This window comes from Diachasmimorpha longicaudata, chromosome 9 (genome assembly GCF_034640455.1).
Source record: "Diachasmimorpha longicaudata isolate KC_UGA_2023 chromosome 9, iyDiaLong2, whole genome shotgun sequence".
NCBI classification, from domain to species: domain Eukaryota; kingdom Metazoa; phylum Arthropoda; class Insecta; order Hymenoptera; family Braconidae; genus Diachasmimorpha; species Diachasmimorpha longicaudata.
In genome coordinates this window covers 7,908,569-7,927,211 of record NC_087233.1, presented here as the reverse complement: position 1 = coordinate 7,927,211, position 18,643 = coordinate 7,908,569, and the positions used below count along the sequence as shown (strand labels likewise).

The window sequence follows — 18,643 nt, the reverse complement described above, 5'->3', positions numbered from 1 at the left end:
ATTCCTCGGGTGAATTGAAAAGAAAAACTAGAGCGAAATAAAAGCACGTGTAATTATCTCGTTAACCCACAATTATCGATATCGGAGCACCTCGAGATATAGAATTATCCCAGGATAATGCAATTACAGCCGGAGAATACCCCTAACAATTTTAACCATTAAAATCTTGTTAGTTGTACTCGAGAGATTTTTTTTGTTGTTTCTGATTAACTTCCTAAGCCGGGGACGTTTTCTTGGTGGATGCACCAGGTGGCTTTCCAAAGTTGAAGATTATTTCTGGGCGTTAATGATGATACTGGGGATTATTATTAACATTTATTTTGTCATTGGGATATTGTTTATTTCAGGAGTAGGAATTTTATGGTTTTTTAAAAATTTTATTATGTTGATGGATACACTTTTGTACCACTGTCAATTATTTCTGGGGTTTTTTAAAATAGTATTAAGGATTTTTTACTCATCACTTCTTTCAGTACAATTTCGTTAATGTTTCTCTTTGCAATTTCGTATTTTCTCTTTTTAATCTCTGAGATATATTTTGCATTATTAAAAAAATGGTGGTTTTTCATCGTCATTGATTATTGCCGACTTTTAACAACAATAATTTTCTACTGCATATAATGATTCTATCATCTTCTGTCAACAGAAAGCACACCCTCAACTGTCACAGAATGAAGCCAGCGTTGTTCTCAGTGTTGTGTGAAATAAAGGAGAAAACCGGTGAGTAATTGAATAATTTACCTTTCAAATACCCAAAAAATCTCCCTCAATCGTGCAAATAATTCCAAAAAGATTGGGAATATCTAGAGAAAATTTCGTTAAAACATTCACAATCCATTTTGTACCAGCCGTACTCCAAGTCCCCTTATCTCTCGTAACAAGTGTTTCCCACACTCGTTAAAAAAAAGGAACCCGATGATATCAGAGTGATAAATTATCCCCAACAGTCTGCGCACATTACCTCAATTTTATTAGATAATTCTCAATCACCCTGAAACAATTCCCAAACAGTCTGTTGATAAACAAAAACCAAAGTATAAATCTTGGAAATGCCTTGCTACATAAACCCTCTCTCTCTACCCCCATTTTCAAATACATTAGGGCGGTATAAGGAACACGAAAAACCCCTCCATAACCATTCGAAACTCGTAAACATAATTTTTATGCTGTGTTTGGATTACTTTACGCGTCGGATCAAGAGACCACGAAACGCGCCATTATTTTTGGGGAGATCACTGGGAACGCATTCTAGGAATCAGGAGGCGGGATGCTCTCCACCCCCTCCTCCCTTGCCCCGAGGGGATTTCATCGCGAACCGAAGGGTCGAACGAGAGAGGATGTATCGCCGACTGGCAACATTGCCTGAGCTCCTAATTTTCTCTCTCTCTCACTCCCTGTCTCTTTCTCTCTCTTGGTCTTTCTCTTTTCGGTGTCGCCACCCCCGTTATTTCCAAATGAGAGGAACAAAGACAACCAGTGGCGAAAGGGCAGGGGGGGGGGTTGAACGAACGCCATGAGATTCGAGAGAATCAGGGTAGAAGCATTACAAAGCCTTCGTTCGTAAGAATTTTTTTCTCTCTCTCTTTCTTTCTCTCTCTCTCTCTCTCTCTCTCTCTTTCTCGATATTTTCATCCTCTTCTGTCGGTAATTCTTTTTGCCTGGCTCTTGCTTGTCTCCGGGGGGATTATACCGTCCCTTTTGGATAAATTCTATGCGTTGGATGGAACTGTGCGTGAACGCACATGTGTGGATGGATATTTTCTTCCAACAATCCAAGGGGGAACGACCGCGCGTTGGCGGCCGTCTTCGTCGCGCTCTTACGCGCTGGGTATGAACCGAGTCGAACGGGTTTTGGGGGAGTTTCATTGCTGACATAGGTGGATCATGATCGGTATTGTAGGTTCAAAGTTTAAAGGAGCTGTTGGACAGTAAAAGACAGGATTCGGGAGGGCTTCACCTTGATGACAATTTTTAGGAGAGGGGATTCTATTTTTTGTTGTTTATTTATTTCGAGGGAGACGGAACCCTATGTAGGCACGATGGAAAAAAATAAGAGAAAATGTGAGTTCATGCTGCTGCATAGACAAGACGCAGTTACACTTGGGGTACGAAAATAGAATGACCAGCGAGAAAATCGTTGTAAAAGCTTTTTGATGCTGTTGGAAGGTGACCATTGGGATAGGGAACAGCAGTGTTTATATATTGATAGATAAAAGTGAGGAGGATCACGGGAGAGATGGGGAGGACTCTTGGATGCCGGCGGAGAGAGAGAGCCCCCCCAGTGAGTTTATGGCCAATGCCTGACGAGGCAGTGAAAAAGTACTAAAACCAAGAAGAGCAGATAAACGCTATGTTAAGCAGACCGTTTTACCAGCCATTTAATATAATCAGCACACTCGAGGTGGATGCAATAATTCAAATGAAAAAATTTCATTTTGACGGATTTGTTACACTTTGGGGGAGAAATTAATGTAGCGAACGGAAAAATTGTTTTTTAAAGAATATTTCATTATTCATTACTTCCACGAAACGGCTATTCCAATTGCAAAATCCGAAACGCAGAATCCAAAATGATTCACTAATTTTCACTTATTAATATCGCTATAATTATAACTACTTTTTGTTGCTTTTAATGTACTGTCCGTGAAAATTTTTCCTATAATTCTCCGATTTCTACCGTTTAACCAAACAAATATCCGTCGATCAGCTTTCTTCGACTTTCCTTGCCTTTTGATTTTGGACAGCCCTCTACAGCGGCCGTTCAACTGTATAGATACAGACACTGTATAGAACGCGGTAAAATGAGCTAGGTTTAAAAATACAATGCCCAGTGTCAATGAAACATTTGAGTAACACATATTCTTAATTGAAATTTAAAAGAAGAACAGATTTTTCTCCTATGGGTTTAACGAGCAACTCGTATGTGTTAACAATTCGCTGGAATAGTGACTGAACAGTTATCAATAGGTTTCTTGATTCATTATTTTGTTTAAGTGGGGAAATGATGAAAAACTTACCCACATTTTTTCTTTTTTTCCAGCCTTCTTACCGGATTCTATTCGTTAATTTCTTTTTCCTAACAAATAATTATTTCCAGTAAACAGCATTTCGAAAGTATTTTTTAGATATTAATTGCTGATGAATTCTTGCCGAATTCTTCATGAATTCCTCATTTTCTTTTTATTGATAAGAAAAGTCTCAACGAGACCATGAGTTTCCTTGAAAAACCAGTATTTTTTTCTCTCTGAATTTCGTTTTTCCTGTCTGACATCCTTACTCTCCAGACCTACACGCAAATTGTCTTTCTCCTCTTCTCACTTCTCATATGGACGTCTTTTCGACGCATTTAAACCGGAACAACGTTTCTATGGCACTGTGAGCCGGAATTCGCGTACCCAAGTCCTCTATTTTCATTTGACTTGCTCTCGGTGTATCCTATATAGAATGATCCACTGGAGTTGTGGGAGAGACGAGCTTTGGTGGGTTCCGGTCGACGGAGCGCGACGACGACTCCCCGATTTACGGGAGCTTTCCTTCGGTTGGATGTATCGTCGACGTGACGATTAGAGTTTATTTTCAGCCTTTAGATGAAAGATTTTGAGTGTAAATAATTTTAATTAATTTGTGAAAGAATTTCCTAGGAGTTCCTAATTTTTACGGCATTTTCAAATAGAAAATTGTAATTCCCATTTTGTAATAACATTTTCAAATTTATAAATTTTGGGGGTCCCCTCCCCGGTCTCAAATGTATAATTAAATGATGTGGTATTTTCTACGTGTGATCTCCCTCCAATCTGTCGAATATAAAAACGCTCTCTGCAACGCCGTCTAGGCTACCCGGAATCCGGTCCATTCCCCTCGCAGCAGTGCTATAGAGTATCTTTTCCTTCGTTGAAAAAAAATATATGAAAAAAAAATCCTCTTGATCGGGTTCTCATGCAGATACGTATCCTCACGGCAGCATTTTTCTATACAAAAGAGAAAGAAAGAGTCGCCAGGAGCAAAGCGGGAGCCGAGTCAAGGTGAACCAGCTGTCTCTCAGCTTCGTTTTGTCTATAAGCTCCTCTCAGTCAAGAGTTTTACCTCCAATGTGTATTATATAGTTTTGTATACCTTTTCGGTTACCTTTTCTCCGATTATATCCTTCCCTGCACTAACGAAGACCGAGGTTAATCGGTGGGATGTCGCCTGATTGACAATAACTAATCGAATTTATCGCCTTGGCTGGGTAAACCCTTTTAACCCTGTGCACCATATCTCATGTTCACCGTGAAATTGAGGGGCAAGACAGTGGAATTGATAGATTTGCGAGGAATTTACTCTCTCGGTTGGCTTGAGATGAAAGTGCGGCTTGGCTCCCTTATCCACAAGCATCTCGTACTCTCGTTCCTGCCGACAAAAGCAATGCGAAGAGCTTTGTGCACTGGCCGGTGCAATGACGCCGGATTTTGGAGTAAATTAATAACAATATTCCTTATCTGGGGGTAAATTCACTCCATGTCGGGAGTGCATTTTGGTTTTAGCGAATACAAGTTTTATTTACGCTAGATTAGTTTAAATTCATTTTAATAAACATAATTTTTTTTCTCTTCGAAAGTCGTGCCATTGACGTATTGCAACATGTCAAGTTTTTCATCGATTTTTCGAATCGTATTCCTCATAGAAAAATTTATAAGAAATGTGCAACAAATATATATGAGATATATACATATATATGAGATATATATTTTTCGTTATTTATTGTAAAATGAATTGACAACGGAGGCTTACTATAACCGGTCATTTGGTTTCATTCAATAGTTTGAGGGAGTGCGAATGCTCAGCGTTGTTGCAATCCCACATTGCGGACCTTATTGGCAGTGCGATTGCATGAATAACGGTGAACATGTGATGCCTTTCAGATTCAGAGCATTATTTTTATCGCTAAATTTAATCGTAAATTTTCGAACAAAGAAGTGGTGGAAAATGTTCAAAACAACTGCATTAAGGACTGCCAATATTGGTTTTCATCACAGTTAAAGTATAAATAATAATTCTGTGATAGATTTTCTTAAATTTAAGATGATGGTCATTCTTCCCAGATGATGAATATTTTTTTCAAAGGAAGAAAATTTTATTTAAAGAATTGTATTAGGAACTGCTGTGAATTTTTTTTATATAATTTCACTTGCTTCTATTAAGCTCCAAATATTTCAGTTATTAAACTTTTAGAATGTAAAATTCTCGTTAAACTCGAACATTTCACGGAGAACAATGGATGGATCAAGATGAAATGACTGTGGCAGTGTATTGTTGCTGTATCGCACTCAGTTGGACACGCGACAGATATACTTGGATACTGTTAACGGCGTCGTATACTACATGTCCCTTAATTACCCGGGACGTTAGTCGAACGGAAGTCGTTGGTTACGGTAGATCGGGCTCTCTGCCAAAACTTCCTTCTCAGTTTCATCAAAATTCGGGAATTTTTATCATTATAATGGACGCAAAAAAAATTAATAAATCCCCCTCAAGAGACATCTGAAGCCGGCAATTTCGCGTACTCGATATATATTCCCGAATAGACGTTTGACTCATCTGCTCTCGAGCTCGAATAAGTGAAGGTGTGTCAGTTGGAGAGCGATTTAACAAACCATACGTTACGTCGCGATAAAATCTCACGGAGCTGTAAACTTGGGTGCGCAAGGGGGTGTACGTTTATATCATAAAAATCCAGTAAAATAAGCTCGTAAAGCCCGGAGACCACGTACATAACCGGCCGTTTCAACCTGCGAGTCTCATCTAACTCCCACTTCTTCTCTTTCTTTTTCTTTTTTATCTTCTTTTATCCCTCGTCAAACCCCTCACTCGTTCCTCGATTCCGGAGCGTTTTATCATCAGGTGAGTGCACGTGTTGCTCTCACTTCGTTTGCTCTATTTTCGACAAGAATTTCAGGTTTGTTTTGAGTGGATTATCATTTTGGTGCGATAGTTTTCATTAGTTTATTAGTTTTATTGGAATTTTATTATTGGAAAAATATTGCTTTCCATTAGATTTTCATTAGATAGACCTAATTTTAATTATATAAAAAAACAATTGTGGATCACTATTTTAATTTAATCGAGTAATTAATTCCTAAGGTCTCTTCATAATCCATGTGAGCCTATCTAAATTGTTAGTAATATTTTTTTTAGGCTCATTAGCAAAATTAATTGAGGGAAATATGGAAAATCATTGACATCAGGAATTTTTTTTCCTGTATGAAAATCAGTCATCTATCCCGAATTACTCAACGAAATTAGTTACCAAAGTGTATAAGAAACAACTGCGTAAGCCCCGATGCATAATTGGAGAATTTTTAAAAATTGTTAACTCCGTCAAATGCCGGGAAGTTTGTAAATCTCCTGCTATCCTAAGATAATCCTACAACAAGTTTCGTTGAGTAGAAAAGTTTGTTCGATTGTTTGTCCATCCGAGTGGCTCCCGGAAAATCATTAATCGCGTCCGGTGGATAATCTCTCAAACTCCTGATCCAGTTTACCCCTCTATTCCCGGAAAAATGACTGTCAATTGGCTATAATTCAACAAAAAAAAAATCGTTCAACTCCTGCACCACAAAATAGGGAAAAAAAAAAATCGAAAACTCACGGCGGAAGTCGCAGTGGCGCCACTTGGCGGTAAGAATACGCCCAAACGAGTTTCTTCAAGTTTTATTCAAGGAAAAAGTTTTTGGTATGCGCTTGCTGCCGCGCACTCTGCACCCTACACCCCCCAACTTTTGTCTAGCGCAATTAGAACTTACCGGTATTATTCATAACTCCGCCGTTGCCGTCGGCTTTCCAACAGCGGTCTTTCCTCATCAGTTTATGTTTCATTAATTTTTCTTATTATGACTTTCTTTATTATGAGTAAGTTTTCCGTAATATCGTGCAGTTCATGAGTTTTCATGAGACTTTGTTACTGGTGGCGCTCTTACGTTGTGCCCTTTACCATTCACATTCGATTTTTTTTTAATTCCAATCTTACCAAAAAGAATTTTTCCCAGTTCATGTAGTTTTCATGAATTTTTGCCGCGGGTAGTTATATTCATGACAATCGAAGTAAATTCTCCATTTGTTTAAAATATTTCTCCCGCCTCCTTTATCGAAAGGATAAATCTGATTATACAGATAGCTCTGACGAGTAAATCAGTCCTTTAATAGGATTATCGTTCATGACGTATGTGTCCCTCGATATTTGTTAAATGACACTCGAATCCCCCGGACGGCTCCGTGCACTGTTCACCTGTCAGTTTACTTGATTTTCCAGCCCTACTATATCACGTACCCTCTGCGAATCCCCTCAAGAGATAGACCGAATGATTTCCATTTTCTTATTACAATTTGCTCTATTCAAATGGAATTAATATCATGCGAAAATAAAGAGAAAAATATGTGTAAAGATATTTAAAATATTGAAAAATAGAAAAAAATTGTTCTGTGAAATCGTTCTTATTCCTCACATAACTTCACGTTTCACTTGGAAACTCATGAATCTTCGCTTGCGAATGAGAAATGGCGAATAGCTTTGTAATGATCTCCCCTATTGTTCGATAATTGCACGCCCCTGTTTAAAGGGAGCAAAAAAAAGGAAGAGCTCCCAAGTCTTGAAGAGACACTGTACGGAACTGCATCCAGACGACGATGCATTGTCGACGAATGGGACAAAGATATTCGCGAGTCGAGGGCGAGTGACTCGGTTAGTAGGAACGAGAAAGGGTATGTTCCGACCCCCGTGCTCAGGGGTGGCTGTAATGCCGCTCGTAAAAACACCGTAAACTCGACAGCAACAGGTCCCGTGTGTGTCTGCCTCCTGGGGTATCTCCATCTCACTTGGAATATCATATCCGAGTACCTCCCAGGCATCTACCCAATTGCATTCCTCAGGTATCGTCACAACCCAAAGGAAGTTGCGTTGCAGAATTATCAGGGACAGTGACAAATACAAATTATTCTGATTTTTTTTTAATTCTAGTGGCCTGCGATTGTTGATGCGGAATTTCAGAAAGTTTTTTCATTGAAAATTTGTTATTCTTTAAATTTCTATATGTTAATAATTATGGACCGTTTATAATTGAAGAATACACAATGGAGATTGTTAATTGTGAAATTTCTACAGTTTTTCCGGAAATTTACCGTTTCAGAAAAAATTCCCAGGCAGTATTAACCTCAGTTGAATTGCTTTTGAGAAAAAAGCATGTAATCTTGAAATGTTAATTATTGAATAATTATCAAATTAAAGTTCTGAAACCTTAATTGCAAAACACTTTTATTAACGGAGCAAAAATTAAATAGTTCTGTTTGAGTATTGTGACTCATTTAACGGCCCCCTTGTGAATTATTTAATGGCCTCTTCACCGTGAAAAAGTGATATTTCTTCTAAAAAACTTCTGGATGTTGTCCAATGACTTGAGATGAGAGTCGAAATTGTTGAACAGTGGCGAGGGAGAAAGGGGGGGGGGGGCAAATCTCCCCCTGCAGATTTTGCAGAAAAGTGACGACAAGAACGTGCTGTTCTTCTCCAGAGAAATATTTTTGTTGCTCCAATGTTCTTATACATTTTATTCTTCTCCCTTTCCTCGAGCTCTTTGACTCCAGCGGGTGCTTTGATATGCACGTAAAAGCTCGTTTTCCCACACGACGCGATTCCAGATTTCGAATTCGTATGGCGTCTTTGTGCTACTTATGAATTATGCATAGACTTGACGTATTTGTTGTGTATGCATTTTATTCTTTTGATTTGTTCAATACAACGGAAAATATCCCCCGGCTTGAGGGATGATATCAGATTTTTTTGTGATTAAAATAAAGACGCGTCAATTAGCTTTCTCCCGATCCATAAAGTCCTGGTTCTCAATTTATCCGTCCGTATTCTCGCGCTCGACGTAGAAATAGTTCTCCCGACAAAAAATTGGATATGAAAATAAAACTCGCCGTTCAAAATCAAACGGAATAATCAGCGACGTGAGGGCTGTCGGTAAACTTTTAAAACTCTAGCTTCGCCATGCAAAAATTTTCGATATATCAAAAACGTGACTTTTTCCCATTTGCCTGAGTGATTTGAAGAAATAAAAAATGGAGGCTTCATTGAGCGCGATGCTCGTACGTGCCTTGGACAAACTACTTCTCATTAGGAATGGAAAAAAAATGGCTGGGAAAATACTGCAGGATGAGGTGCAGTTATGCCCTCCACCAGAACCGAAAAATGAAACAAAGTAACTCCCGTTTGACAGGCACTCGTATTATTCATTTTTATGGCTAATGATTATTTTAAATGAGACAAAGCTATAATCCACTAATTAACTTCATTAGATTGAAATTATTCTCCGAAAGCTCAATTTACCATAAAATTGGATTTTCTCTCCTTATTTTTTTTCATTTCACTCCACTTGTTATTTCTCAATACTTCATTTACCCCCAAAATATCCACTCGATGCATAAAATCATAACGAATTTATTCGTCCGTTATTATCTCCCGGAACACATTCAGTCGGGAACAACGAAAAAAAAAATTAATATGCAAACAAAATGGAATAACAAAAAAAAATTACAGGGTCAATAATTAATTACTTCCAGAGGGTGTGTGTGAAAATCCGCGGCATGGAAACGTAAACACGCGAGGGGTCTGAAAAGGGATGAGTGTACCGTCCCTCTCGGTCTTTCATCAACCCTTCTTGCTCTGTATCATAGCTGGGGTACAAGGGGGTGGGTTTATACCGGGTGAGACAGAAGAGTGCCGAGAGGACGCCGCCAGCCACTCGATCAATACGCCACGTTGCCATTCTCACCCCTTCGCCCTTCTGGCGCGTTGGCGCACTCTCTCCGCGCGTTCTCTCTCTCTCTCTCTCTCTCTCTCTCTCTCTCTCTCTCTCTCTCTCTCTTTGTCTCTTTCTCTCGGTCCCTCTCCCTTCCCCTTGCAAACCCTCGAAAAAAAAGGGAGATGTAGAGAAAATGCTTTCTGCCAGACGTATCGAATCGACGCGGACGGAGGTAAAGGGCATCGCGCCGACGTGAATCTACCCCTTAGAAAAATTGAACATTGTTTCAATATTCTTATTTATTTTAATTATTAATTATTGAGAAAATCCATTGATTCTGACTTGCAGACAACCTGGGCCGTGAAATTATTATGAGGATTGAGAGTTTAAATTCAATTGAGCGCTGAAATTGTCGATTTTTTACTCCTCAAAAATTGTTAATTCTTTGGAATTCTTAAGGCGACTAATATTCAATAAGAATAATATTCAATGTTATTTTGTGCGAAAAAATAGTGCGTTCTTGACCGTGAACAAATACGTATGTCTATTTAACAAAGAGCTTTTGATTTGATTAATAACCCAACGGCATTCGAAAATGAAATTACATTTCATCTTCAATTTTTCAATGGAGGGAAGCGGGATGAGAGGGAGGAGGAGGGGGAGTATGAATTCATTTACTTATCTCCTTGTGTGATAGCCGAAAAAGAACCATCTCCCATACTTGAAAATTCTTTGAATGCTTTCGGCATCCCGTGACTTTGTACGTCCCTGACGTATCCACGGTGCGAGGGTGAGGGGTTTATGTATACGCTGAAACCTCGGTGAGGGGTGGTACGCCCCCTCGTAGACCATACGAGCCGTGTGCGAGAGTCACACAAACGATGAAGGACTGAAGAGAGCCTCAACTCATGGCCAGCGGTGGAGCTTCCGGAGGGAGGACGGCGGCGGGGGACATTCGGTACACCTGCGCCGTATATTGCGGAAATACCGGACTCGCAAGGCAATAAGAATTTATTTTTCCTCGTCCTCTGCGCGTGTAGAACGTTTTATTAATACCCACCCTGTTACCCGTTATGTCGCCCACTCGCACCGGTAAAATCGCCTTAACCCTCTTATTCGCGGACTTCATTCCTCATTGCCTTCACGAGAAGGTGGTTTGGGGTTGGAAAATTCTATTCATTTTTTTTTTTCGAGTCCAATAACTTGTAGGATGAAAGTCGGGACTTAATTTTCCTCGCAGACTCAACCGAGACACTCGTCAGGTATATAAGGGCACATACAGGGGGTATATAAGGGAACTGACTGAGTTGATGCGGCAGATGAGATGGGGGAGACACCGAGGGTGGAAAGCGGTGTTGAGTATGAACTGCACTCGGCACGTCTCGACCATTTTGCAGCATTCCTGTCATTCTAACATCCACGTTTCATTAAAAGATCCCCCTCTGAGTTGGTTTGGTGTATATACATGGGAGGTGATGGGGTTGAGGGGAGGAAGAAAGGATGCAGTTTAGCTCGCTGCTTAAATTACGGATTAATTTGAGAGGAGGATATTAAAGATTTTGGCCGTTTATTCGGAGACTAAACGGAAGATTTTGTGTTTAGGTAATTATATTGCTTTAACAAGTGACCATTTGGTTTCGAACTTCTTGTGAATTACTTCAATAATTATACACATTAGAAAAATGATTGAGATCTTTCTTTCTAGAAAATAAAATTTCGTGGCAAGAGTCCCCTCCTTTCCTCCCACCCTTGATAAGGAGTGACGTAAAACCCTGTATCCCCTTATCCCTGCTGCCGGAAGCCCCTGTGCCCTCTCGTCGCCCGTCTCCCGCGTTCCCTTTGACATTTACGAGGTGTTTTATACGATCAGAATACGCCGTAACAATTATTCGGTGATTTTCCGACGATAAAATTTTCCCTCGATCCTCTGCTACCCAGATGGGGTCGGTGGTACTCTATGGGGCCAAAGGGAGGGGGTAGGGTTTAGAATTGTTATCACTGATTTCATCTGTTCAACGTTTCCGTCTCAACAAAAATCCTCCAAGTACTCCAACTTTTTTTTTCACCAGTTTTATGAGAAATTTTCCCTCTTTATTTTTCACTTCGGGCATAATGTGGTGTTTTATTGTCCTGTTAATTTTTCCAGACAAATTTTGCATGAACAGTTTGAGTTTAAACGACATCCACGCATATTTCGGGGGGAGGGAAAGGGGTGCCCTGCGGGGACGTTTATGGAGTGTTTTACGCGATCAAAGCGAGCAGTAACAATTATTGAGCGATTCCTTGGCAGTAAAATTGTATCCAACCCCTCTGCGTTCCATTCACTAGGGGTGCTTCGTATCTCAGAAGAGGGGGAGGGAATATAAAGGAGTCAGAAAGTTGGCCCTCCTTGCTCTCTTGGGGGCTCACCGGCGACGGGTATATGCATGCTTTATTTCGTCTTGGATATGTCTCTGTCGTCTTCTGCTATACCCAATCGACAAGAGTGCTCCCACGGGAGCTTTGACTCCCTCCATTAAATTAACTTGGCAATTTTTTAACGAAACTCGGTGATCATATTCAGAGGAATACTTTCGGTGTATTGGTGAATTTAAAAATGTCGGGCCAATATATTTCTGCAATATTGAAACAATGTATTTTCAGAAACCATTTAACTGTTAGTATCCATCGCAGCGGCACTGAATGCCATTTACGGGTGTAAAATCTCATCGAATTCCATCATTAATTTTTTTATTTCTGGGTTTTTCCATCTTTTATTGTAAAAAAAATAAAAAGAAAAAAATGGCATAAGACTATCTCCGTGTGAATCAGTGTCGCAGAATCTATAGATATTATTATTGCCGTGTGTCAATATTCCGTCTCCCGTGGGATTGATGCGACCCGGAGATTCGGGGGTCCTCTCTCCTTCATTCCCGAAGGATTTTATCTCCAAATGAACGGGGTGGAGACTTCCTCGAGGTGCGAAGACCCTTAAGATTTTTTCCCGGTTTTTTCACTATTCTCTCATTCCCTTATTTTTCGTATTTTCTTATTGTACTACTCTCGATGCTCCCTTGCGCCGGATGCGATTGCATTCCTTGTCAAGTCTCAGAGGAGCAACTTGGAAAATTGAATTTTCTAAAAGTCTGACATCCCTTATTGTTTCAGCTGAAATCTTCATGAAAAAAATGAATTGCTCTGTCGATGTGAGTGGATAGATAAATCAGTAATTCATATCAATTCAATTTTTGACGCTTCTAGCACAGAAATAAATTTTAAATATCTGAACGGAAAAAATCATTATCAATGACAATTTCGATGAGGCGATCAACTGATGTTTGATCATCAATATCTTCCAATCGAATGTCAGAATCCAGATGACTCCCATCTAATTTTGACCATGAAGAATTATCTTGAGATGGGAAAAAAACGGAAATGTTAGTCTTAATTTCATTCTGCTTAAGTTATGTATTCTTGTTGAAACAAAAATGGAAAATTACATTTTTATTTTATTATCCGTTTAGGATTATTAAATGATAAAAAAATAATTCAATTGAAGTTGTTAATTTTACCAACAACAGCCACCCGTCGAAAATCAATTTTTAATGACATTCGGTCTAAAAATCCTTTTTTTACCTTCAACACTGATCAACACCCGATAATACACCCACTTTCAGTAGGTAAGTGCTTCAAAACAGACATATGAAAGAGCAACACGGAGTAGTGTAAAGTACAAGTGAAACGGGGCGACGGAGGGGAGAGGTTGCATTGGACGGAGGGGTGCGCACGGAAGCCCGTGGCAGACCGTTTGAGTCGTAAAATGTTAACTGCCAGTAAAACTGAGTTTACGCGCTTGTAAGGGCCCCCTCCAGTAGGTAAAGCATACAGGGTGGATATAACCTACCAAGAAAGACAGCGTATAAAGTGATCGTTCCCACTCGAACCCCTCATCGCCCCCTCTCATCCTCTTTGTGGCACAGTTACGCCCTTCGTGGCCTAATAGTTAGATTATTGGGCGTTAAGTGTCTTCCCTCCTGATTGTCTCAATAGTGGTATTCGTTATTCTATTCAATTTATTCCCGGCGATAAATGACACTATTCACGACAGAGAGGGTATTAACAAATTAACTATTCGCGAGCATTTTGGGGATTCCTTTTTCACTTGAATATTATTATATTTTTTTTAGTTGAATCCATTTAACTGTAAGGTTCTGAACCGTTTATCATTATTCTATTTTTCGCTAGAAAGCATTTCAGGCGTTTCAAAAAATTGACAATTCATTTTCAGAGGAAAATTAGCGGAATCAAAAAAATTACAATTTTTCAGAGGGAATTATTTTTTTCAATGTAAACATCATTTGATAATATTTAATTTTTCTGATAATGCAATCATTTTCTACCGATATCGTGAATATTAATCGTTTTCATCAGCTTTTTTAATTAAAATGTAAAAAATTATCATTGCTAAGGAATTTTCAATTGTGATGTCAGGGGATTTCTTGTCCGTTCAGAGTTTTAAAGAGTACCCTCGATTCTCCCCATCCTCCGGAGACTAGGATAATTCTTATTCTTAAACTTTTGAAATTTTGCCCTCTTTTCTCAGCTTTAATTGTTACACATCGTATAAATGGATTAGTAGAGGGAATTCATTACACGGCATCTTCACATTGTACGATGAATTTAATAGTCTATTTTGTAACAAGTGCAAAAAAATTGTTTTTGCTACGTGGAAAATTTACAGCACAAGCCAACGGCGAGGGCTATAATCTCATGAAATAAAAAACACTTTTCTCACGAATGCCGGAAATAATATTTTGCATAACCATGTGTGAAAAGGCATATTTTGTGGGCAGCGCGAGGGTGTATAAAATTCCATTTTGTGGACAGCGCGACGATGAGAACTTTTTGGGCTTTGCATTTTTATAAAGTGACTGTTTCGTACATCATTATAAGAAGCTCCTTTCCGTCTTCATAACAAAACACCTTCTCTTTTACTGGAGTTCAACAGAGGCAAAATTTTTTGAGACTTCATTAATCTGTGCAATTGAAAAATGACCTTGTCATACATAAAACCCAAATAATTCATTGTCGCAATCTTATAATTGTCCTATCGGACGTGCGACCCAATCCGCCCAGAGCTCGCTGGCGAAATCCAAAGAAATATCAAGAAAGAAGCCTGCCTCGCTACAACCAACCCAACGTGCGGATAAGACGTCGGCGGTCCGTAGAACTCCAGCAGCCAACGTTTTTATAGCTCGTCCAGCTCCATCACGCATCGTAAAAATACAATAAAACCGCTGTTACCGCACATAGAGAAAACCCACCCACTCTAAACCACTGCGTACAGCAAAACCTTTACCCTGAACAAGAATAGGAGAGGAGAGACGAGTGCTAAGAAGTAGAATAGAGCACCATAGAATGTCGATTTCGAACATGAGAAAAACGAGGGAGAGAAAACAGCGTGAGGGGGCGGAGGATGAGAGGGAGGATAGGGTATACTCGATGGATAGTGAAATTGATTCTTTTATGATTCAACAAACGTGCGACTGGCGTGGAAGTGGAACGACTATCGATTCCTGATATTTTTCGGGCGATTCTTCTCTATTTTGATCATTTATTTGGACGTTTATCTGAGCTTCAAGTTCGGATCAAATACTCGTACCAGTTTTTTCGAATTCATGCGGGATAAAATGAGTTTATGGCTATTCCGTTGTTTTACAGGTTTTCTCAGGGTGCTTTAATTATTCAAATTAAGACTACTTTTCCGTCCGGTGATTCGAGAATATAATGGACAGGGGGAAATATTTATATTTTATTATGAAATTAACTTGAAATCTAAATTTTAGGCTGAGTTCGTCATTTATTGAACTACTTATACTTTTCAGTTCTTTCGCTGAGGAATACCCAGGAGGACGAGCCTCCAGATCCTCAACTGATGAGACTAGACAACATGCTAGTCGCTGAAGGAGTAGCTGGTCCGGAAAAGGGTGGTGGTGCTGGTGCAGCGGCTTCCGCATCAGCAGCGGCGGCTGCTGGACCACCAGGACAGCCGGACAATGCCATTGAGCACTCGGATTATCGCGCCAAGCTAGCTCAAATCCGCCAGATTTATCATCAGGAACTGGAGAAATACGAACAGGTAGCTTTGAGGATGTAAATTTGTTTTATCGTATTAGAGTCAATTCCAAGGACTTAGGCACGAGTGCCATTGAAACTGGATATTAATATTATTATTATTATTATTATTATTATTATTATTATTATTATTATTAGCATTAATATTACGGTTATCATTTGTACGCGAATGCGTCATTATTTCGCGGAGAAATTCATTCTTCTGGATTTAAAAAGTTCTCAACGCACTGGTGCAGTCTCTCTCCCCCCTCAGTGCCAGAATAAATTCAAGCGATAAGAAAACGTAATTTTCGGTGAGGAGCGGGAGGGCTATAGTTAGAGAGTAGACAGAATGCAACGGCGATTTGCGTGCTAATGAACCAGCGCTTGCGCTTGCCTAAGTAAAATCTTGCGTGCCGTGCCATCGTGGAACAACGAGATACGAGTATCGCGTGCCGTCTGGCTCTCACTTTGACGTACAGTACATAACCCGGGGAGATCTTTTCACGTGACAAGCCAACCAACCAAGGTTTCATTTTAAATGAGATAATTTTCCGAAACCTCGGTTGATTTGGTCTTTCCTCTCAGTGTATTTTTTATTTGATTGGTTGGAGGCCTCAAATGTCAGGTCGAAAACTCGCCACCCATACTGCATCTGTAGGGGTCAAGAATCATCTAACGGGTGTCCTCAACCAATTTTTATTCCCCTCATTCGTCAAAACGGTTTTTTCCTTTTTTTCAAGAGGCGGAAAATATTTGTGCTGTCCTGCGTGACGGAAGGTGCACACCCCCCTCGTATCTCACCCAAGTGTCAGCGGTATTCATGTTTTTCTCAGTCGTAAACACGCCCACATAACCCCTTTGAATATACATACATGAATGTCTAGCAGTTGAAATTTGTAAGAAAAAAAATTTACTTGAAATATCAAACTAGTGACGGAGCACCGGGTTTAGACGATAAGAATAAACTTTTCCAGAGAAATTTCGGAGAGGGAGGGGGGGGGGGTGGCTGAGAGCGATATGAAGGGAACAAATTGTCTAGTATTTGGTGGGAAAGGGATGCGATGAAAAAATCTTTCATCACTGGGGCTTGAATCTGCGCTACTTCTATGCTTTGATCATGGGACCCGAACGTTAACGACGATCTCAACGACATTAACCCCTATTATTACTTAAATAATTATATTATATTATGTGATTATAGTTTTTATAAGAATCTGTTGACTAAATTGCATTCCCAATATTCAATTCACAATATTCTGCCAGGATAGTGCAAAACGAACAAGAAAATTCCAGCCACCAATGTGTACCGACTATATTTAGATGTGTCTGCATTCCTCAACCAATCTGCCATTTTCCCCCAGTTTGCAGTAATAAGTAATGAAACGGTAAAAGTTTAGAATTTTCATGCATAACTAGAATTTATACTTCAGGACGATTATTTTTGAAGACATTGAACCAGTCAATTTTTTATGAAAAAGGAAAAGTCAAGAAGATGAGGAAAAAACCGAACGGCGAGGGGATGAGCGGGGGTGTTCGTAGGGGATATTCCATCCAATCTCGCCCTCTTTTTCTCGTTCTCACCACCCTACGGCCATTCCTGGGGGCAGCAGACAGGAGCGATCCTGATCCACCCTCTGGGGTGGTTCGTGGAGTATAGGGCTCTTACCTAGTACGAAGTGGGGACGCAAGAGTGGAATCCATTCCGAAATTGCAAGCCATCCGCTTTTCCATCCAACCTCCCTCCTCATCCACGCTTTCCCGGAGGAAAAGCTACCCAACGTCGTCTCGAATAATGATATCAGCCAGGAGTATCAAATCCGCTCCCCTTGAAAGCCACAGCCGCGAATAACGCATTTTTCGGCAAGGAGTCGAGGTCTAACTGGGATTTTTCGAGTTTTTCAAATTACCGTAACAAAATTCTTGAGCGAAAAATCGATTTCTTATGAGACAGGCAGACTAAACAGTATTCAATTTTTTACAATGAAATTTTTATGTTAAACTTTAAAATAAAATAATTTTCATTGATTTTCATTCAATTTTCAGTAGTTTTAAACTTCAGAACGACTTCAAAGCATTGGTTTGCCCAGCCTGTGTGAAAAATAAATGTATAAGCCCGGAAAAATGTTATATCCCTAGAAATTGACACTAACCATGTAGAATGATCAGTGATAAGGCTAGTAAGTGAATTATGTTCGTTTCCAGGCCTGCAATGAATTCACAACGCACGTTATGAATCTCCTGAGAGAACAAAGTCGCACAAGGCCAATTACCCCGAAGGAAATCGAGAGGATGGTTCAGATTATTCACAAAAAATTCTCCAGCATTCAGATGCAGCTCAAACAATCGACTTGCGAAGCCGTTATGATTCTCAGGAGTCGATTTCTCGATGCCAGGTGATATTTCACGCCCCATGAGTACCTGAATTTAATCTATCTCTCCGTTATTTCGAGTCACGCAATTTTTCTCATTTATCGATTCTCTTTACAGACGTAAACGAAGGAATTTCAGCAAACAGGCTTCCGAGATACTCAACGAGTACTTTTATTCACACCTGAGCAATCCCTATCCAAGTGAAGAAGCGAAAGAAGAGCTTGCGAGAAAGTGCGGCATAACCGTCAGTCAGGTAAATTAATGATTAAAAAAAATATGTGTTAATAATGAAATACTCCTTTATTTCTTTTGAACGAGATAAGGACGTTCCATGAAACAAATAAGAAAACCTTAAAGGCTAATTATCATTACCTTCCATTAGCCCCCCAAAAAAATTCATC

The 18,643-nt window shown here is 39.7% G+C and overlaps 1 protein-coding gene across 6 annotated transcripts in view; it reads left to right on the top strand.

Moving 5' to 3' along the window:
* Positions 1 to 18,643, top strand: part of LOC135165893 (homeobox protein extradenticle) — a 29,666-nt gene that overhangs the window by 1,113 nt on the left and 9,910 nt on the right. For all 6 annotated transcript variants that reach the window (XM_064127679.1, XM_064127677.1, XM_064127680.1 and 3 more), the window contains exons 2-5: positions 647 to 720; positions 15,641 to 15,894; positions 18,075 to 18,265; positions 18,360 to 18,495. In XM_064127679.1, coding sequence (XP_063983749.1) covers positions 647 to 720; positions 15,641 to 15,894; positions 18,075 to 18,265; positions 18,360 to 18,495 — 655 coding nt within the window. The remainder of the gene's footprint in view (positions 1 to 646; positions 721 to 15,640; positions 15,895 to 18,074; positions 18,266 to 18,359; positions 18,496 to 18,643) is intronic.